The 23,567-nt window shown below is 41.2% G+C and overlaps 1 protein-coding gene across 12 annotated transcripts in view; it reads right to left on the reverse strand.

Annotated features, from left to right (window-relative positions):
- KIF13A (kinesin family member 13A) overlaps positions 1-22,124 on the reverse strand; it is a 128,765-nt gene extending 106,641 nt beyond the window's left edge. For 4 of the 12 annotated variants that reach the window (XM_064443671.1, XM_064443670.1, XM_064443660.1 and 1 more), the window contains exons 1-2: positions 21,599-22,120; positions 21,207-21,297 (exon numbers count right to left, since the gene is read on the reverse strand). In XM_064443671.1, coding sequence (XP_064299741.1) covers positions 21,207-21,297; positions 21,599-21,653 — 146 coding nt within the window. In that variant the 5' untranslated portion in view covers positions 21,654-22,120. Of the gene's footprint in view, positions 1-2,170; positions 2,389-2,622; positions 2,709-21,206; positions 21,298-21,598 lie in introns of those variants that run through there. The other 8 variants (XM_064443663.1, XM_064443662.1, XM_064443659.1 and 5 more) reach the window with 6 other exon arrangements.
- Between the last annotated feature and the right edge of the window lie 1,443 nt (positions 22,125-23,567).

Here is a 23,567-nt window from a genome sequence, read left to right on the forward strand (position 1 = left end):
TTTCATGAACTTTTTTTTTTTTTTTGCAAATCAATTCCTGAAGAGCTTTTAAAAGCCGTCTATTCTTCGTTACTGAAAATTACTTCCATAATCTCTAGAAAATTGTGATAAGGGATTTACAGCAATTTTCCCTTCCCAACAGAGACCAGTGCCTTCTGACCCAATTCCTATTAAATCACCTCATCTAAGCTTCAATTTGTATGAGAGGATTTTTTTCTTCCAATGCTAAACATTTGCAACCTCCTGCAGCTCCTATGTAAGACATTGCCTCTATTCTCCACCTCTGCCATGGGCTGAGAAAAAACCAAAACATTTCCCAACAATTCAGGCTCCATTTTTTCCTGCAAATCTGAGACACAGATGATTCTAATTTACTGTAATTGCACATACAGACCATCTGATCAACTATACCATGTCCCTTTACAAACACTTCTCTGTCTTCGGGAAGTAAGTTCGTTATTTATAAAAAAGGTGGGTTTTTTCTTAACATCAAGGTTGTCCATAATAATGAAGTTCACAGAAATTTAACATTGTTTGCTTCAGAACTGGTCTTACAGGTACTCAGCACACCTTAATAAATAGTAGCAGATGTGTTACTTGGGATTTCTATTTCACTCTCCTCCATGTTTACAAGATCAGCCATTTATCTTTGCCTAGTGATGGAAACCATTACTGCCATCTGTGCTGACTCCAGCTGGTATAAGACTAATAAAAAATTCTGTTAGCTGCTTTGAGCTGCTTATTCAGCTGGCAATAATAAAAGTCAAGCTCGTTAACAGCAGCCTTGCATAGCAAAGTTTCTGCTTATCTCAGAGAAGTGACTATGCATCTCTCAGAACCTTTTTACCATTTAAAAAAAAAACCCAACTATTTACTTGGCACCTGCTTTTAATAACAATCTCAAAGCATTACAATTTTTTTTTTTTCAAACGTGCCTATCAACTGGGCTAAAATTACTTAAAAAAATTAAAAGCTGCTACATGAAAGTAATATTCTGCTTCCCATATACAAACTGAGATAAATTTCTAAAATCAAAGGCACCCCTAATGCTTCAAGAGGCAGTCAGAGAAGGAGCACCTCTGAAGCAAGTGTTCAGGAAACAGTTGTTTTTCTCTCTCAAACAATACTTAATTGAATACTGATTGAGATTTTACATGTCCTTTTATATTTTAAGCAGACAAGAGACAAACCACTGCAGAACACTCAAGCAATCAATCGTTTTAAATACACACTGAGGGATTTTATGTTCCCCTTCTTGCAAATTGCAGAATTCTGCAACTATGATCTGGGAGATACTAAAAATGAAATTTAACCACAATTTTAGTGGGCCTTTCATCCCCCATTCGCCCTGGTATCACAGCAGTGTTACTGTAGGCATCAGTAAGCACCAAAACCAAGGAAACACAACTTTAACAGTTTGAGTATGTGCAACTTTTTGGTAATTTATCTTACTTATTAAATGCATACATGCAGTAGAAATTCTCTCATGAACTGTCACCAGCTCTTGACTCTATCAAGGTCCCCCCAAAACTAAACTACTCCTCTTCCTCATCTATGCATTTTGTAATAAACTCTCTTGACAAAGCTCATAATCCATAATGCCCTTCTACATTTCGTCCTTCTACAGCTTCTGTCCGAAATAGTACTTGTCTCAGGGCTGTCACCTTTCTTCTGCCTACACAAGGCTTCGATTCTCCATATTTCCAAGTCATCTCTCATCTTATCTTTGAGTAAACTGTTGAGGCCAAATACACAGGGCAGACAAATATCAAAGAAAAAGCTATTGTTAAAAGAAGGTAGTCCTAACTGATAGACACAGACAATGAAAAAAGATTAATTAACCATCTTATATTTGACGGTTACCAAAATATGTTCCTACATACTTCCTTTCAAACCTACTAAATCCTGTTTTGTTACCCAGATGAGACTGTTCATTTTTAAATTTTCACACTATACTCTTCCTGATTTGCCAATACCCATTCCTCCACCACCACCTTGAGACAGAGTAGTAAAGAAAGAAAAGGCTGGAAGTATAGCGCTCAGTACAGGCTTTGAAGACAAGACCTTTTCTGTGACACCAGAAACCCAGAGGATGGCAACCACCATGCCAGCTTTGTCCACAGCAGCAGAGATCAAAGCCTTCTACACTTCACAAAGGAGGCTGACTTACCTCACCCACCAGATAGTCCAGGAAGAAGAGAAGAACGAGATGGTCAAATGCAAAAGGAAAGACCTCTCTTGTTTCCTCAAGGTTGCAGCTACATTCTTTCTTTCCTTTAGCAGTTTCTTCCAATTAAGTAACTGGGCACTTCTGCCCCCCCTTCACTGCACTCAAGCTTTTAGCTATTAGTCTTCGGTACATAGAGAAACCTTCTGTTCCTGGTATATCTGTGAAGTTATTAGTTTACCATTAGCAAAACTAAAATACCTATTTTTTTAAATATTAATTGAAACATTTTATAAGTATCACCGTTGAAAAAAAAAAAAATGAACTGAAATGCTACAAGCACCTCCTCTTCAGGAGAAGTACTCATCACTGAAATTAACTCTCAGGGCAGGGGTATTAAACAGCCGAAGGGTAATAACTTCTGCCATCATTTCAGCTGATGTGCAAAGCAGTACCTGATCACTCTTGAGTTCAACGGCAGTTGTTCATCCAGTCTAAGTTAGTTGTCCGCATTTCTGCTCACTTTTCTGCAGAAAAAGCCTGAAAACTTCAGTCCTTCAGTAAGTTATGCGGCATTTCATTTTAAGAAGCTAGAAGTAAGAAGGTTCATAGGAGAGATTTAGCTACTATGCCAAAGTAATCTGACCTCTCATCAGGAATTCACCAGCACCGCACCTCACATGGACTGACTAAATGGGAAAAGGCGCAATTTAAAAGGAATAGGTAAAGCTTTGGCTAACAAATTAACGTTGTCTTTTAATTTTCTTGATATATTTCTATTTAGCAACACATATCTCATGCATCATGTTAGGCTTGTCAGCATTTTGCTCCCCTTCACAACTGATCTGTAAGGTTAGTACTGCACAGGAGCAACTGGAATATATACTAGGAAAATTAAAACATTCCTTTAAACGGCAAAGACACTAATCATGTTTACCGGTAGTAAAGATCTTTTAGCCTTTGAAAATACGCCACGAACCAAAAGCAAGGGTCAGGTTGTGTGTTTTTTATTAAATGAAAGTTAAACTAATGTTGATTCTTCTCCAGTTTCATTTTTTAAAGGTTTTCATTTTCCTGCTATGAAATAAAAAATATTTTACTAGTTATGAATACACTGACAATTTTATGACAGTACAGTTGAACACAGGGAATTTTTGTGGCTAGGTTTAAGAATCTATGTTGATAAATATACTGAAGAGCCACTTCACCTCATTTTATAACTTCCAATTATCCCAAACATTTACTTCTAAGCTACTACACCAAACTATCTGATAAATCTGCACTGAAATTAAGGACTGACCTCTCACATGGTGATCCATTGCAATGCCTTCTAAAAATGCACCCTTCCCACCCCCCTTAAAATATTGCTGCTAACAACTGGCACTAATGTCAGTTAAAACTTATGTGATTGACGCCTCTTTCTAGATGCCTTACCAACACAGGGGTAGTACAGTCTGAAAACCAGTAGTGTACCTTATTTTGAAAGTATGGAAACCGAAGGCAGGCAACACTGCTACCACAGGACGACTCAAGCTGGCCAGCTTTCGTTCATAGATTCCTCAATGCTCAGCTTAAATGACCACGCTCCCAAAACTGATACACAACAACCTGAGCAACTCCAAGAAAGGAGAAGTTGTGATCTAAAGTCACTATGTCAGCTACAACAGATTTTTATAAAACATCAACACAATATGTTATCAGTCAATAAAAGAGCAAAGCTGGGATTTTAACAATGGAGAACACCAATAAAATAAGAGTCTAATATTAAATCTCTGTATCATGATCTAGGGAGCTCTCATGATCATCTCATTAGATTAGGAAGTCGCATTAGCTACAGACATCCAAAACCAGTCAACAGAAAGGGGTGAGTAGGAAGAAAGCTCTCTTTTGGACATATTTAAAGATTTAACACTATGCAAACCAGGTGCTCAGTGTGTAAACTGCCTTCAAAGAATACTTCCTTCACAGATACTATCTCTGCATACTTTATTATATGTTGTACAGTAACGGTTGTAAACAGCCATTAATTCTCCATATCTCAATACTTTGAATAAGCTCAGACATTATCAGGTGAGCCACAGTAGCTGCAAACAGCAATTGCAAAGTAGCAAATTTTGCCTGGCCCTCAGATACTTAAGACAGCTCACATCACTTACACGAAACTGTTCCTTTTGATTGCTTTTTCTTTTACTTTTTTGCTACTTGCTCCTTTTTGCAACTTTAGATTTTAAGTTTAGCATTGATGCACAAAATAGCTTGGAGGCCCAGGCTTCCTTCTACTCATGTGTAAATTAAACAGCTAGAGTCATATAATTAAAATTAGCTGTTATCTATTCCCCCCAAAAGGTGTTATTTTATACTCATTACTACTAACACGTTACAGTGAGAAAAGAGTCAGGCAAAAACCTTACTACATAGCTGATGCATGCCTACCGGACAAGTCTCCTGAAGCAATCTGCAAACTGAATTTATTCTTTAGAGAATACAGTATTTTACCTTTGCAGGTTCCTAAAAAAGAATTAAGTAGATGGGATATGTTCTCCCTTATACTCTTGCAATACATTTGGAGCTACATGATGAAAGGATCATCATTTCATTACCACTTGAACCAATTATTTTAAGTCCTTCGAGATGCCATATTTCGTATTTCAAGCTTATGTGAAAGATATTCCAGTGTGCAGGGTATAGAAGATTAGGACAATTTTGAACCCTCTTTGTTGAATTCCAGCACTCATTCATATTTTGATCTTCTGAACTCTAATGTTCAACATGGAAAAGCATCCACAATATGTTTTTCTTCCTCAGAAACAGAATTATTAGACTACAATAGATGTTTTAATCATCTTACCTCTCAAAAAAAAAGTCCACTGATCATAATCTGATTTGCCCCATTAATAAATTTTAATTGATGGTATCTTTACTGAATAAAGACAGCTGGAACACTTTGTTCAAGGAAGTGGGGAACATGATAAAAAAATATCCTTCTGACAGCAAGAACTTGCTCAGAACTGATTGTTCTTCGCGTGTGTGTGAGTTCAGAGAACTGAGTGCTCAGAAAAGGCAATTCTAGAAAGGGACAGAAAATAGGAGCTATTTGATGTCTACTTTAAAAACATTACATCAAATATTTAAAAAATAAAAAAGAATGCCCTATCTTTACAATCTTTTGAAATCAAAAATTGTAGGCAACATACAGAGAAGGCTATCTTAATATTATGTTTGCTTACTAAAATCTCTGGATTATTCTTTTTGGTTTTTGACCTGTAAACTTAACAGCTCTAAAAAGTATTTAAGTTTTTGAAGCCTTTGATACCAAAACCAGTTTAAAATGTAACTTTAAGAGACACATTAAAATATGTTTTAATTTTCAACTCAGGCCTGTCCCATTCCCCAAAAACCCAACATTTCACACAGCTGGCCCAGCCCAGCTACTTCTCTAACTCCTTTCACATGCTTCAGAGCTCTGCTCATCAACTTATTCCATGTATTTCTCTGCATAAAAGCACAGTAATGTGCTTGAAATACGCACCTAGAAGTTTAGCTTAAAGATAATTTTGCACTGAAAACTGTCTACCTGAGATGGACAACTTCTCTCTCTCTCCACAGAACTTGCCCAGTGAATTTGCAGCAACATGCTGACTTTGGTAGCAAACCAAGTATTTTCATACCCAAAGCGGCTATGGGAAAGGTTGACAGGTCTACTCCTTTCCAACAAGCAAAAGGTGTTAAGCTCCAAGTGGCACAGTGATGGACAATACAGACACCAACAACCGACAACAGGAAATAAGGAGATTAAGAATCTAGCCTTTAGAACTCCAGAGGGCTATAATTAAGAAAAATTTGATTTTGCACCTTTTCAGATCTTATGATAGTTTAAAGGCCATATTGACGAACAAAGCAACTTTGCTACCAAATTCTTAAGACAGTTTAGTCAGAGATTGCCAGTCATCACAATCACCTTCCCAAACCAACTTCCTACACTAAACAACTTAGTTACTGATGGCAGACATCATCACACAGGAGTCTTTACACGATATACAAGTGAAGACATCCTGAACTCTTACTAGCAGCCTGCACACTGTACCACTGTCAGAAAATAGTTGTTTCTTTAAGTGATTTGTTTCTCTCCAGATACACTTCTACATTTAAAACACGTGTTCAAATAACATGCAGTATTCTCAATGGAATTTTACTCCAATAGCCAAAGTCCATCTACAGCTCAAATATTTTAGAGATACGATAATCCTTCTTTCTTGAAAAATTGTTCATTCTTATCTAAGTCATCCCTGAATCTTTCTCCCCTCCTTGGCTTGCAGCCAACAGTATTATTCCCTCAAAATGTTTTCTGAGCTGTGATCTCTGACTGCAGAGCCAGGTTTATATCCACAATTCATTTTATGAACATTTGTTTACAGAGAGTGGAACACTACTGTATTATTATACTGAAAGGTAGAAGTTGTTTGAAATATCTTCACATTGCCATTACCTATGAGAATTTGATCCATGTTGCAGGTTTATTGTGCAGACAAAAAGCAGATGTGGGTCCCACCAGGCTTTTATTAGCTCAGGCACAAAACAAAGCCAAAGAGCTCCAAAGAGACAAGCCAATGTCTAGAAACAGAGAAGATGCACGGGCATTTTCACGTGGTGGAGAGCACCTGAATATGTACCTAATGAGTGCACAGCCCCAGCCTGGATACCATGAGCAAAGGAGCCCTCCAAGTTAAGGGCGGGAGAGTTTGAGAACATGAGAGTCTGTCACCCTGCAGAAATTCACTGGGTTCTAGCTGAGGGTTTAGGTCCCGTTCAGCAGCAGCATGCTAAGCACAGCTGCACTGTGAAAAACAGAAAAATTATTGCCATGTAAGATTTGTCTTAGTGCAGCAGCAAAAAAAACCCAACCAAACTGTAAATTAGAAAACATGGTCATCTTACAGTGAAATCAAGCTTCCAGCCCTGGCAAGTTTCAGAACAGTAGAGAAACAGTTACCAATTAGCACACAGAAACATAAATACAAAACCGTTGATAATAACCACTGTCAGTAAGTACTACAAGGGAAGTTACTCAGAGGAGCGAGGCATAGAAAGCAAAGGAGCTGAGACACAAGCAGCACACACGTGCTACCACACCAACTGCAGACGATTAAATGTAATCAAAGCTTCCAATTTAGAATACGCAGCACAGTGCTGCCAGGAGTTGCTAACAGCACTCAAATCTCTTTATTCTGAAACACCATCATTTCCGGAGATAACACTTTAAATAGGATCTTTAAAGAGCACAGGACAATGCAGGTAGAAGGTCAGAGGGTGAAAGGTAGATTCTGTAGAGGAAGCAGAAAGTTAAATTGGAGAAGAACAGAGAAAGGCATAAACTTTATCTAGGGTTACGCTTGCACAAAACTATGAGGTTTAGTATAAAGATTAGCTGTGTATGTTTAAAGAGCCTGCATGCTGTTAAGTCGACCTGGGCTACTGGGCCCAGACATCTGCATGCTAACCCAGAGACTGCAGTGCAGCCTGTGTCCCCTGCTGGCATCTATCCAGAGGCAGTTAAGAAGAGAGATCTAGGTTTCTGTACTGGGATAAGAAGTGTGTGCAAGTCAACCTGTAGTGCGGTTACACAATGTTAAGTCTCTTTCATAGAGAACAGTGAAAAATGTATTCTTTCCCAAAGAATGTTCTTCCTGGTACTGTAAATAGCTAGCCATGCTTTAAATTTAGCATTCAGCTCAATTGCTAAGTCCAAGGGGGGTATTTAAATCAAACTGGGAGTTTTACCCCACTTTTCAGTGAAGTATTTCAACTACTTTGTTTCTAATATTTAATGAAGTGCTTTAAATTCAACTTAAAACGTTCATACACAGCTTTCTAGTTCTGTTTTAGTACCATCTGTGTTGTGATCTGCAGTCAGCTCTACTACTCACCATGACCACAGGCTGAAACACTCTTGACAACAGAAAATCCTGGATAACAGGGTGTACGCTAGGGAGCATGTTGCAGACACTCCCAAACACCAGTCAACACTGTGGAGTCAATTAGTTATCTCTGTACATCCAGTCCCTGCACTCTGAGTTTTAGAAGACCCCCATCAGTTTGGCCTCCATTACCTGAACACGTGCTCATCCTGCACTGCATCTGAACCAGTTAAAACAGTAGCAGATGCCCACACCCGCCTACTTTTTTCCCTTTCCTATCCCCGCCATTGCTCTGACTCTATCAATGCCACCTCCTTACACTTCCAAGTTCACAAATACAGCCACAGACATGAGGTACAGCTCAGGCTAATGAAGCCTTGCTAGACACCCAGTATTTGCACTGTGCAAGCAGGCTGTGGGAGTCCAGCGTTGAGACTTCTGATCTGACCCTGCACAGGAGGAGGTGAGACCCCGCAAAGCTTATCAGCTAAACTTCCACGACACTGAGACGCAATTCTTCTGTTTCAGGAGCTGCAACTCAGCTAATTATCTCTGCCATAAATAACCCACAGCCTAAACGATCTACCTAGAGATCTGCCTGCATAGCGAATAGAGTTACACAGAACAAGCTAGAAGAAATAAAGTAGAATTACATGTGGTCTCTCAAAAAGTTGACAAAAATCCTTAGAAGAGAACGAGAAGTGATATGTTAAGGAAGAAGAAAGACTCAAGACAACTAGATCAGTCTGAAACATCACGAAAAGTCGTAAGAAAGGGTATGCAGGTTCTGAACTCTGATAAGCATTAATTAGTGATTCAAGAAGGCAAATACTACTGACATGAGCAGTTTTCGTTTAGTAATATTAGGATAAGAATGTGAAGGAGCAAAGTAGGTGAGCAGCAACACTGCAAACAAAATTCAGATGTGCCAAATACAGAATTAAGTTCAAAATTATTCAGAGCATTTGTCGCATTAATTTTTCAGTGTCGCTTCCCCACTTTGGCCATCATCACTAATATTTCAAGTAAAAGTCAGCAGCAGCACTCAGTTCCTAGCAATTTTCAATATGATGTGATAAGGAGTCAACTGTTCCCTTTTTGCTTGAACAGCCATTCTATGCCAAAAATGGCTAAAAGTCATGTTGTTTGATTAGTAACTCCAGACCAGTTCGATTTCTTTTCATCTACTACACCTGCAAACTGAGGCATGAAAGTAAAAGAGCATGAGTAGAAGGATCTGCTACAAGAAAAGCTGCAGCTAAGGCAAGCATCCTATTTCAGATACTCTTAGATTAACAGTACTGGGGCAAAGAAGTGACCTGCCTCATATGCAGAAAAAGCTATACAGAGAGAACCTAAAAAAAATAAATAATGAATTACCCAATCTAGATCTTCAAGAGAAAACAACAACAAAAAAACCACATAGCACCCTTTGCTCCTTCTATTTAGAGCAAAAGTTCTGTAGGGAATCTATAACTTGCCCTCTATTTTGGATGCAAAGTAGAATGATAATCATAGAAGTATTTCAAGTACAAAGCTTTCCCACTATTATTTGGAAAAAAACATGCTAGTTTCCTAGTCTACTCAAACACTCACCTTGAGTTCACTCAACTCTGACACTGCTCATTACAGCTACCAGCCAACAGACTGTCAGGCTCTTATCACTTGAAAACGAGCTACATTACAACTGCATGTCATCATTAGTATTCTATTAGTATTTCTATTTTCTCTCATTTATATACACTGCTGATGCAAAATTCTTCCCTCAAAACTCAGTTCTGCAATTCCATTTTATATCTCATTTCAAAGTCCCCAAAGACCTCATATTTACTTTACCTTTTTAATAACAGCAAAGGCAAGCAGGCAAGAGGTCACTTATATGAGTGACTCACTCGCCACCTTCTTTTCTGAACTACAATGAAGATGCAGATACCTTGAGAAAAACACATGCATTTAAACTGTGAGAACCTCCAGAAAACATCCTACAACACCCTTCTTGACAAAGGAAGACAGATTAAGATCGAGTTGGCTTGGAGAGATTTTTATAAACCTCATTTTACACCTTGGTCACACCAGTGGAAGAGTATTTTCAAAGTCTCATCTATCGTGCACATAAGCCATTAATTTCTTCCTTATTCAGGTAAGAAATTCTCAAATAGCAACCCATACTGTGAGTCAGACCATGTACCAGAAGAACCATAACTCAGAAAACACATGAGCATTGCAAAACACTAAGGGCATTCAGCCAGCCCAACACCGAGGATGTGCATTTCTGGGTTTAAACTAACACAAAGTTGCAAGATGCCATTCTGAAATTTCAAATAAACCTACACTGCATTCCTTGAAGCACATGCAAAGCTTCTACCTGTGAGAGTAGATGACAGTAGGGACAGATTACACTAAGGGCACAAAGCTTGCACGCCATCAGTATTTCAGAAAAAAGCTTCCAATTGCCACATTCATATCTGCAAAAGTGAAACTTCAAAGACTACTTGAGAGGATGCAGCCTGCCCCAAAGAGTAATTAAACAAAAGAGGAGAGATTAGACTGATATCTGTCTAGGTTCAGTACTCATCCACTATGCCCTGCTGAGCACTTGAAAACAGAACTGGCAAGAGCTAACTTCTAACTTTCACAATGGGGAAGTCAGACATCCCCCTCCTTCAATACACAGTACTTCTGACAGTAAGGGAGATCCCACCATGGAACTGGGATGCTGAGAGGGACAGAACACCTACTGAATTTATTAAAAAAAAATTCAAGATACTGTTCCACTGAAAGAGTCCTTAGGAGTACACTTAGGTGTTGCATCTTCATACACACTTTCATCATCCTTTTGATGGATACACAAGTGTTTCCAAGTGGATTATTTCACAGCCAATTTACACAGGTTCTCAATCATGACAGACGTTTAATACAACAAGCAGTAAAAATTTAGCATTAAGATACATGTTACAACTATGCAATGAAAATTAGGAATACCACCTGAACTTCGCTACAATGTTATAAACACCTCAAACACCAAGGACTTGGAAGCTCTTGACAAGGAAACTACAGCGCAAGCTGTCCAGTGTTCAATGGTCTGTTTACTAGAACTGATTTTCCTTTTTGTTTTCAACTTGGATCTCAACCAGAACACACATGAAGACTGTAGCACCACCCCAGAGAACGCCAGTCTCTCATACACATTTTCAGTAGGATGGAAAAAAGCTTATTGGATGCTGTCAGGTTTTGTTGTTCGCTTGTTTTGTTTTCCTCCAACATGTACTTTGAAAAATTTCATCTTGTTGTTGGGCATCCATTTCTGTACTTCTCTTTGCCTTTCATTATCCTTCCAGTTCTGGTCCCCAAGTATCCTTTCCCTATATTCTACTGTGTCAGCAGCAAATCCACTAATGAGACACCTTTCGTGTTTCCTTGTGTGTTATTTTGTCTGCGGACACCGAAGCAGCATTTTTCAAGGGCACTACAGTCGAGAATGCAGGTACAAGGATTCGATTAACACCAGAAAAAAAAAAAAATGAGAACTATACAAAGCTTTCTTCTTTTTAACTGTAACAGGCAGTATATTATTTTCTAAACAGTTTGTTTCAGAATAGCATACCTGCTGTCATCATGGTAAGAAGCTCCAAAACAGCAAAACCTGAGTGCTGGGGTGATGTTCCACGATACACTTCTAACACCATCTTCAGAATCATCTTTTTTTACCCTGATCAGTACAACAGCAAAGTGCAGGAAGACTGCAAGCAGTTTCTGCTCTTACTCCCACAAAGTTCAGATGACTGCAAAGTTTTCTTCTAAAAAACATACTCAAACTCAACTACTTCTTGCTGAGCATTCACAGGACACATAGTAACATATTAATGTCTTCAGCTGCATACAGTGAATATAGAAACATGTCTTCATTTTACCAAATGGCCGATTACTGTTTCAGCCCGATTTCGTTAGACAAAATTATCTGAAAACACATTTCAAGTCTAAAGGAAATTTAGAAACATCTCAAAATAAGGAATGACAACATGGTATGACAGGAAAGAAAAAAAACACCATAAAAATACCAAAACGCTTTGGACTTACATCATTCAGGGAGGTGGCACTACTGCGCCAAAACAACTCTGGAGCACTGCACACTTACATCACATTGCATACATAAAAAAAACTTCACAGACAGATGCTGACAAAGAAACTTTCCAAAGACGACAAGGGTGCTGCTCGTTCAGGCCCATAAAGCAGCTTTGCCAGTAGAAAATGTCCACCAGCTCGCTCTGTGCCTCCACTGGAATGCTCTGCTGACTTATCTTTAGCAAAAGCTCATCTACTGTAAAACAAGCCTTGGCTTTTGAATCACAAAATAAAATTGAATCTGAAGTGAAAATCCAACAAAATAACAACTCCAAAGTATTAAAAATTATACTGCAGCCAGTGCCAGTCACTGTACAAATCCATTCATTTTGCAGACAGACTTCCCCTTCCACCTCACCCAATTCGTTTTCCTTCAACTGTGAAAGAATCAAATTTGTGAAAGGCCTTCACAGTTACGCTGCACATGGCTTTAATCATAAAATCAGACAAAAAGTGGAAGCCATGTGGAAAGAAATATCAAGTACTGCAGTTTCTTATCTAAGATCTGCTGTCACCTGTCATCACACAAGAAAGATTAAGCAAAACAGATTCATATACTTGCATTTAATGTTAGAAAAATTATTGCAGTAGCTCAAGAGACAGATTCAGAATTTTGAAGCCTTATGCTAGAAGAAAATTTAATCTCACCTAGAGGCTTTTGAACACTACTTATTTGGGAATGACATTTATGTTTAAAAAGATACTATTGAATGAACTAAGAAAATGTAAGCTCAATAAATATTATGTACATTTTTTTTTTCATTTTACTTGCAATTCTATAATATTTTATAATACAAAAAGTCAAAAAATATTTGTGTGGACAGTTTCAGCAATATGTTTTTAAAACAAAGCATCAAATTACTGTCTATAAAGTTTACAGTTAACAATGCATCCTGGTAGTTTTTTTAAACACATTGAACAGTATCTTCATAAACACATGCAGAGATAGGCATGCCATTCCAGCCACAGCAGCTGCTTTGATTCATGTTTATGAAGCGCTTAAAATTCTTGGAATATATATATACTGCAAAAAGAAGATGCAGTGACACCACGAATCACGAAGTAAGCCAGTACTAGCTTACTATCTATGCTGTTACTAAACACGAAGTGGCAGCAGCATGGGCTTGGCATGGGCTCGCATCTAGAAAACAGACCGCTAAGTACGTACCCTGTTGCTAGTGCAGTGAGCCTCTTTGATGTGTCTTCAGCATCATCATTAACCATGCTAGTTACCATGCACTACTAACACAAGGACAGAGCAATGTTTCAGGCATACCCTTTACCACTGTGCTGACTGATATACCTCAAATTAAGTACTGCACCATTAATAATCACCAGAACATATTCATGGTTTAATCTGTCAAAAGAGTAATTATGGTATAAATCTTTTTCCTGCATTATAACACTTAAATAGCAAATAAGTTATTACAAGATGACAAATCATTAGCCACTTCATTAATGGCTGTTGCCATATAGATTTTCCTATGGTAATCTACGTGAAATGAGATGAACATTCGGATTACCTACTGGTGAAAAAGTTGCACCTTACAAATCACTAACTTTACATTATCTGAGGAAGATGTAGGTATATTTGGTAAGCGTGTACATGCTTGAGGATGCAACAAAATGCCAGATAAAGGTTGCGGCTGATGACTAAGGAATGTATTCAGGATACAGTTACAAATTTCATTAGATGTTTTAATGACTGAAGGTTGGGTTTTTTAATTATTACTTTTAGATTAAAAGGCAACTATCAGAAATAAAGACCAGAACTGCAGAGGTTAATTAACAACAAAGGAAGCACAACAGCATCAGAAAGCCACTCATTCCCTCTTCCCCAAACACAAGAAATGACATAAAGGGACACCCTCCCACTGCTCTGAAAACAGCTTGTGTAACGCCTACTCTTCACCAACACGGGTGTCATTGATTTTGAACTCCCATCAGCAATGTGTTTCCCGATTGACCTTCATACTGCAAATTTTCAATCTGCTTGTTGTTAACTTACCGAGCCCCTCCCTCAGCTCCCAGTGAACACCCACTGCATGCCACAGGAGGATGGTAAAGACACACCCAAGCAGCTCAAGCCCCAGCAGACCTCAAACTGATGACCAATTTCATATCAACATACAATGTCAGGTACTGGCTGAACACACTTATATCCATTCTACTGTCTCTTGTAAGAAGACACAGCAACATCACTTCCAGGCAATAGCATGACTGTTTTAGTTCACATGGTGCTTTGGGTCTCAAGTTAACTTGACACCGAGTCCTGTGGTGCACATCATTGCACTGCAGGGGTCCTTTTCTTTGTAGGCTGCACTTACTGAAGACATAAAATTCACTGTCTCTAGCCAACACTTTCACATTTCCTTGAAAAGCCTTCTCCACACTCTGCCTACAGAAACAGACATCCCCACAAAATACAAGGAACCAAGCAATCGGAGAAGTTATTCAGTTGAGCAACAGCATCTGCACAACACTGCTGCAGCAGCTGTCATTTCGCTATAGTAGGCAGTAATTGTTTCCATTAATAGATTCAAACCATGCCCAGGGCAGGCCAAATAAGCAAAGAGACAGTACTACTTTCCCAGTCTTAAGGACAGTATGTCCATGCAAAAGACACTGGCAACACAGAGGCAGCTACCACTCCTCAACCTGCATCCAACTGTACATGAATGAAGAACTTAAAATCTAATAATGTGTCAAACAAAACAGCAACAAGTACATTTGTCAATTTAAAGATTTAGCTCTAATCTTATTACTAGAAGTACCACCATGCTGACTCCCTGAACAACAGATGCCTTCCTGGGCATGCTGCGCTGCAGGCCTGAGACCAAGAAGGGATTCGCTTCATCCCCAAAACCCCGTACCAAGATTCGCACCCCTGCTCTGTGCGACACACAGACCCACCCAGCGGAGCGGCTGGAGCGCACTGCTTCTCTCTGAGCTCAGGTTCTGCTGCACAGGGACTCCTAAAGCACCTCCCAAAGTCTTCTGAATCTAGCCCACACCTGGGTCACTACAATGCTTGCAAGTATCATTTAGATTTAAATTTTCAAACTATTAAATTACAGTGAATCTAATTAGAAGTCTGAAATCTTACTATATGCCCATTTAATAAACCTACCAGATGCACAACAGAGCAGAGATAATCTTGTTTTCAAAACAAGAAAGCTGACTCTATTACTTATACTAAGGGAGCAAAGGAGGTAAAAATAAAGTTTTGCCTTTAGTCCTGATCTCCCCAAAGAAAAGGACAAGAAAAAAATTCCATTTTAACAGAGCTGTACATTTTTTAAATTCATAATTCATTTCAGTGAACAACATATTCAAGGTGTATTGAGTAGTAATCCAGATCTCAAAACACACCTCTGGCTACAGTAACAGGCAAGTGCATACGTACCTGCCCCTTCTAAACACAGATGCTAAGCGTGTCTAAAGGCCTTACTAATCTTTTTAACAAATATTTTCATGTTCCACGGTGCGGGCATTTCTAACATCATAGAACAGGTGAGCTGGGCAAGTTCAAAGCTGAACTTCATTTTACTGTGTTCTGCTCAGAAATACTTGAACATAACACTCGGTAGTCCAAAAGCAGAGAACGGCTACAAAGCCATGGCTGCGTAGACATGGTAATAACAAGCACAGTTTTCTATCTCTTCAAACGCTTTATCTGTTTTTGTTCTGAAATACTGCCAGCTAAGTACTACTCGCTGCTTACCCACAATCCCAAAAGCCCCCAGCAGCAGTTTCCTCTAGCAATGCCATGTGAAGACCAAAGCACAAGGACTTAACAGCTGTCTGGATCTTATGAACATGGCAAAATAATGGATGCTGCATTTGCTCACGGTTCAGACTACCTTAGGAAGAACCGAGAGCCATGCCACAACCTTGTAATCCAAAATACTGCACGTCCCATTTTGTTTGAAATTACATAGAATTTAAGAACAGTGATTTCAAGGAACTGCATCGTGTCCCATCTAAGGCACAAATGAATTAAAGCAATGCAAAAATAGCCTTGAAATGCCATTTTCCAACCACACATTTCACAATTCAAATATACCTCTTCTGCAAAGCTTCAAAGCTAACAGTTCACATCCTGAACATTGATGTCTAACAGGAGAGTTAACAGAAGAGGTCAAAGACAGATTACTTTCACAATTTCCTGCAAACAAAGACAAAGGATGCTGCCTACTATTATTTTATAATCTACCTCAGGCAGGTGATAATTCGAAGTATACGCAGAGACATGACCTCGTTGATCATTCCTTCAAGACGGAAATAATTAGCAGCTGTCCTATTTCAGCTTCCACAAGTTTCAGTTTGAAAAAGCGACCATTATCATTACATCCTCTCCCTACAACAGCGCTCTTCTCTCATCTCTGATACTATTCAAAGCAATATATCAAAAAAGGTAAAGTGCCACAACCACCGCACTAAGGACTATGTACTAAAGACCATCCAAAATCATGGTTGCTCCAAGGCAGGGGGAGCAACAGCTGTTTTCTGGAAACAAGTTTTAGGACAAGCTGCCTAGGGATGAGATCTGTGCTTCAGGTATTAATCTTTGAAAGTATCATGACCTACAAAAACTAGACAGGCACACACACACATCTGCTCCTAGCTATTTATTTGATTGAAGACCTTAAACCTACTCAAAAAAGCCCCCATATATTTTGGAATCTTTAGTAATTTACACCTATGAGTGTTTTACCTAAGTAGAAATTAGGCCTTTGTGCTAACTTGTCTGTTATCAAAATGAGGATGGAAGAAGAGAGAACAAGGAAGGAATAAGATTTTTTAAAAAAAAACAAAAGAGTTAAGCCAGGCAAGAAAGATACTTTTGGAGAGAAGTGGTAATTTTAAGTTCAGCTCCACACACTGATGATTTCCTTCTTATTTTCTGCCCCGAGGTTTTTAACAAGGCAGTTTGCATAAGGCTACTGTGCTCTAATGGAATAAATTGCCCAACAGACAAATTTTTGTTGCAGTCAAAACTACAGTTGAAATAGTATTTCGGTTCTACTGTCTCCATAGTTCCTTGTTTATTTCTGTCAAGACAAATATTTTGCTTACTAAAGGAAAAATCATGTCATGAAGAACTGTTGTCAGAGAACTAAAATAAGACTTTTATTTTCAGATCCTATGCATTAAGAAGTGTAGCTGTACGGAAAGGCTGGAGGAAAGCATATTTTAACAATCAACAGAAGAGGAGGTACCTGGTAAAGCCTAATTTGTCCTACTAAAAAAATAACATCCCTAACAAAGTCAAATCTTTCATAAACCTAGAGAGAGCTGTGTAATTTCCATTATAAAATATTAGTCAAATATTTTGAAAGATTGTAACTCCATACTCTATTTCATAGTTACATTTTAATACTGTACCTTATTGACAACAACCAAATACAAACATTTATAGCAAGACAGCAGGATGTATACAAGTGGCTTGAAACATAACCTTTCTAAAAGATTTTAAGTTAGAACAATTTTTTCAGGAGGAGTGTACTTTGAGAAAGGAAATTCGGATTCCCAGGTAAAGGCAGAAAAAAAGTCAGAGGGTTCCCAGAAAGACAAGATGTTCTTCTGGGGAAGAAAGGGAAACCTCTATTGGTTTGGGGGAGGAAATGGATAAGAGACAGGAGAGGTAACTAAAATGACACAGAAGCACACTTTGGCAGATCTAAAGGAAACTACTGCTACTAGTAATAGTAAAGCAAGGGTTAAAAGTATGAAGTCCAACAACTGACTTACAAAAACTTTGCCAACACCAGAGATTATACCTGATACCAGCTAATGAAAACCGTTCTCTTCTGAACTCTGCCTCCTATTATTTTAGTCGATAAAGATTTTACTGTGCCTTTCAGGCTCAGACTGTTCGGTTTTACTACGTTCTGGTTTTCCTCCTTTGTTAGTTTAGAAAGCTACAAGTCCTGTGCCTGTGGGGAATAGCAGGCCTGCTGCTTATAAAAAGACAGAACACTTGTATTTAATAACAATTACTATTTTGTAGCTGTGTTTGCTAAGGTGCATATGCTGTGTGGTCTAGTAGTTAGAAGATTAAGTCAGAACCCTGTTCTAATTTACGGTTATAACTTTCTGCTTTGCCTCTAATACAACAGTGGAAGTTGGACAGATGACAGCTCTGCCAGAGATTTTAGGCTTTTTCCACCACTTGTAAAACTACCATTACTTGCCCATCTAAAATGCTTCAGAAATATCCTTTATAAAACCTAGAGGTTGATTAACAGCATGCATCTGAACTTAGACTGAATTTAAAAACTCTGTACAGAATAGGCAAAGCTAGTAGAATTTGTTTTTCCTAACCTTGGATATTCCTCCAAGAGTAAATTTAATAATATTATAATGATTAAAGAGTTATATAATTTTACTTCAGAAAATTCTGTCAATACCTTTAAAATTATAACTGAGAGAACAAAGCCAATAAAAAGCACAGTCCTGAATTCCACACCCTATAGTCTCTTGGCCTCAGCTCAGTTAAGAAAAGCAGTCCTAGAAGCCAAATTTGCTTTAGAAGGCTACTTATTCTTAGTCCGAATTGCAGCACAGACCTGTACTTCCATTCAGCAAGAAAAGGGAAATTTCCATCTAAAATGTAAAATGGGAAAAGTAAGGCTAAACAGAATATTAAAATAATGCAGTATAGTAAAGAAAGACCAATTAATCACCCTAACAGTGAAATCATTTTTGCAATGACACGGTTGCTCTGAAAGAAAAATCCAGTTGAGCTACATAAAAACAAGCTACACAAAGAAAACCAAAAATCCATTTGACATCTCTAACCCAGCCAAGGCATCAATCCAAGTACAAGCAGCAACTACTCAGCAATTCAGAGCCAGTTTATACAGACATTTTATGGTGGGTACCCACAGAAGAACAGAATTAATTCTTCATCATGATAAATTAAACTATTTACCTTGAGTAAAAATTAGAAATCAACAGTTTAGCACTGAAGAAAATGTAAGGATCTTCGCAAGGTGCTCAAGATCTATTAGGCATCTCAACAGGTCACGTACAACACCTGCCATTGAGAAGGCACCCAAACTATATGTCTGCACTAGTGCGAGTTACTTCTGATCAGTATTTGTCACTGATATTCCCAATCCATCAGGCAGTTGCTTCAAATGCATCAGGCATGCATGTAATAGCCAGCCAAATTCCAGCCTCGCAACGGCTGCAAGTGGGACAGCTATCACCTGCCAACACAGCTGTCAACGGTGAGGTTGCACGCAAGCATCACAACTCACCCATAAGGCTCTTGGCGCAGAACAAGGAGCCAACTCCAACCAAGTAAGAGAATTTATAAATATTACAGATATTAAAGACAGATAAACGCAAGCCACAAAAGCTCTCAGAAGACAAAAGAATCACTGCACAGTCTCACTGAATACCTGCAGGCCAACATGCAGAAGCAGCAACATGCACACGTTACAGGCTCTTTATTAAATCCTCTGGCCCGTAGGCTCTTTAGTCTATCAAAATAATGATTTTTTCAATCTTAATTCTGTTCTTGCTTTGTAGACTCTATTTGTATTTCATGTTTTATACCTGTCAAATCCACTCATTTTGAAGACTTAATGTTATTCTTATTATAGCAGTGTTGTGATGGAGGTTATATATACACTTCAATAAGCAGGAGGGAAAACAACCCATACTTTCTAGAACAGACTAGTCTCACAAAAAACAAGATTTCTGGTTTATAGATAGGATGCTAAGACCCACAGAGGCAGCATGACTTGCAGAAGACCACACAAAGATCTGTGAAAGGGGCAGGAAACAAGCACTGATCTTTCAAGACCCAGGCCAGCACCTTCGCCACAACAATGGTTCTGAAGACAATGCAAGTTGGATTTAAGTTAAACTGGTGTGGTTACAGCTATATTCCAGTATGTGGATTAATGAGAAGCACCTTCACATCTTGGTCATGTAAAAATACAAAAGGTCTCGACCTTTTCTGCTGGAAAACTGTAACAGCATGAGACACCGCCTTTGAAAAAAAAAAACAACCACCACAACACTCACACTACAGTTTCTTCATAACTATTATGAACTTGATCAAAAATATTCTTAATAAAAACTTAAGTAGTAGGAACATGTTCAGATTAAAACCTCTATAACCATGCAAATGATTTCACACCCCTTGTTATTAAATACGTTTAACAGATCAACTTAAGCTGAGCAGTCAACAGGTAGCTGAAGAGATATGCATACAACGTGTGCTTATTCCCCTTGCACCTCCCTGTCTTTCCCCACGCTCCCTCAAAGCAAAGAAATCTTTTCCTGTTCTGATCTATTTTTACAGTCTAGTGCATTGGTATTTTGGATTATTTCCAAGGGTATTCTTTACTGGGGCATCACAAGTAAATGCCAGATTTCAAAATTATTTTAGCATATTCTCATAGGCTACTTCACAGAACAACACTGAATTAATGAAGGATCGAGCAATTACAGCCTTTTCAATTACAAATACGTTAAAACTGAGTAAAAATACTTTAAAAACAATACCACTGCTCGCATAAAAATCAGATTCTGCTTCTTGTTACACCAAGTTATTAGCAGCCTGCGCTCAAGGGAAATTTCTGAAAACAGCACGCAGTCAGTTTAAGCCCTTACCTAATCAACAGCTTATTTTTCGAGCAGTTAATCAAGAATCAGTTTTCAAACCTGGGAGGCCAACAGCGATCTCCCATCTCCACATCCCAAGCTGGGTACCTCCGACTCCACTCCGGGAGGCAGGAGAGGAAGGTCTGGTCCTTGCTTCCCAGGGATGCAAGCCCAGGGCAGCAATCCCTGGCTGGGAGCTCACCCTCGCCCGCTTCCCCCCCACCGCAGCCCCTAAAAGGCACCGAGCATAGAACTTGAGGACGCTGCCGCCCCCCACCCCCCACCCCCAAAGGAGCCAGGCGAGGCGCCTGCCAGGCTGAGGCTGAGGAACCGGGGCCGGGTCTTTATGTGGGGCTCAGGGCGACTTGGTTTTTTACCTTTCTCCCTGCTTGGTGTTGGAAGGCGGAGGGTGAAGCACAGTCTGGTTCCCTTCCATCTCCACGATGCACTTGGTATTCAGGTCCAGCTCTGCAAGGCGACACGGCGGGCAGCTGTACCCAGGGGTAGCTCTCGCGCACACAGACACAGGCATCCCCCCTTCCCCTCGCACGCCGGGGCAGCTCGCCCCCCGCCGGCTCCCCCTCGGCCCGGCCAGGCTCCCAGGCGTGCCTGAGCAAGGGGCGGCGGCGGGGGTGTGTATGTGCGAGGGGGTTCATCCTCCCGCCGCCCCGGGGGAGAAACCAGGGTCGCGGGGGGACGCGGCGCCCGCCTCAGGCGCGCCCCGGTGCCGCCCCCTCCCCACTCCCCACCCCACCCCCCCCCCGCTTACCTCTCCTGTTCATCGGCCGGACCCTGACGGCAACTTTCACCTTGGTGTCCGACATCTTTCCCCCACCCCAGCCCCCGCCTCCCCTATCCCCGGGAGCGGCGGCGGGCGGCCCCGCTCAGCGGCAGCGGCGGCTGGCGGCCTCGCAGCGCCGCGCACAGCGACACGGCGGAGCGCCAACCTCCATGCCGGGCCGGGGCGAGGGCGGGGGGCTGGGGGCTGGGGCAGGCGGGGAAGGCGAGAGGCGGCGAGGGAGGGAGGGAGAGAAGGAGGAGGGTCCGGCGCCGGGAAGGGCGGTGGTGGCGCAGCCCCAGTCGGCTCCCTGCTCAGCCGCGGTCCGCACCGGCGGCTCTAGCGCTGGCTACCGACGGCCTCGTTCGCTTAACAGCTGCTGCTCCTGCCGCCGCCTCCCCACCAATCCCAACCGCCATCTTCCGCCTCCTCTCGCCGCGCCGCCGGGATTGCGGCGCCCAGGCAAGAGGCGAGGGGGCAGGGAACAGCCGCGGCGCCGGAAAGGAACGGAAACACCCGAGCGCCTTCGGAACCCGGCGGGGGGGGGCCGCACCGCTTCCCTCGAGCGAGCATGCGCGGCGGGCCGCTCCGCTGGAAGGGCGGGAAGGTGGCGCTGCCGCCCTCGCCCGTCCGCGCATGCGTAAAGCGGGCGGGGGAAGGTGGGCGATGGGAGCTGACCTTATGCCGCCTGCCCGGTGTGGGCGTTGGGGCTGCCGGGGGGCGAGGGGCTCTCCTGGGGCCCGGCGGGGTGGGAGCGGGGCTGCGAGGGGCCGGGGCGCCCCTGCTTGTGCCCTCAGGACCTTCCCGAGAGCCACCGCCGTGGTTTGTGCAGATGTGTGCTGTCACTGCAAACTCGCCAGTGTGCCTGACTGGACATCAAGTTTACTTGTGGCAAGGAAAAGCCGCAAAGAAAGGCCCACAAATTGCCTCGGACTAAATGTCATGGCACGAGGGAATTTTTTTGCTGTTGTTGTTTAACAAAAGATGTGCAATGCTCTATTAGAAAATCATGACCTGGTGCTGACATAGGTGCTGCATGTCACGGAGGCCAGGAAGCCTCTGTGTTCAGTTTTGGGCCCCTCAGTACAGGAGGGACATTGAGGTGCTGGAGTGCATCCAGAGAAGGGCAACAAAACTGGGGAAGGGTCTGGAGAACAAGTCTTACGAGGAGAGGTTGAAGGAACTGGGGTTGTTTAGGCTGGAGAAGAGGAGGCTGAGGGGAGACCTTATAGATCTCTACAACCACCTGAAAAGAGGTTGTAGCAAGGTGGGTGTTGGTCTCTTCTCCCAAGTAACAAGCGATGGGATGAGAGGAAATGGCCTCAATCTGCACCAGGGGAGGTTTAGATTGGATATTAGGAAAAACTTCTTTACTAAAAGAGCGGTCAGGCACAGGAACAGGCTGCCCAGAGACATGGTGGAGTCGCCATCCCTGGAGGTATTTAAAAGATGTGGCTCTTCAGAGCATGGTTTAGGAGGCATGGGGGTGTTGGGTTGATGGTTGGACTTAATGATCTTAGAGGTCTTTCCCAACCTTAATGATTCTATTCTATGAAGTGGTGCTGTACCTCGAGGTGATAGAGCAAGGGGCCCAGTCCCCCAGCCTGCCCTTTGCCTCCTTGGAAAAGGGCTGCCTGTGAACCAGTGAGGCCAATCATGCTGTACTGCTTTTCCAGGCAGTGACAGGCCACTTTTGACAAGTGCCTGCCCAAGCACCACAGGACAGAGTTGTGTCCATCTACTAGTGACAAGTTCAACATTGGGGGAAAGCATTACAAACAGCAGTGCACTACCCCAGCAACCATGAGCTCCAAGGATGGCTGTGCTTCCAGTGGACAAGCCAAGAAGGACTTTTAGTTAAAACTGCACTATGATCTCAGGATAGCCTTCTTTTTCAAGTGTCCCATTAAAACTTCATTCTTTTCTCCAGAAGTGTTTCCTTAGCTTCAGTAATATATCT

This window comes from Phalacrocorax carbo, chromosome 2 (genome assembly GCF_963921805.1).
Source record: "Phalacrocorax carbo chromosome 2, bPhaCar2.1, whole genome shotgun sequence".
Lineage (NCBI taxonomy): Eukaryota > Metazoa > Chordata > Aves > Suliformes > Phalacrocoracidae > Phalacrocorax > Phalacrocorax carbo.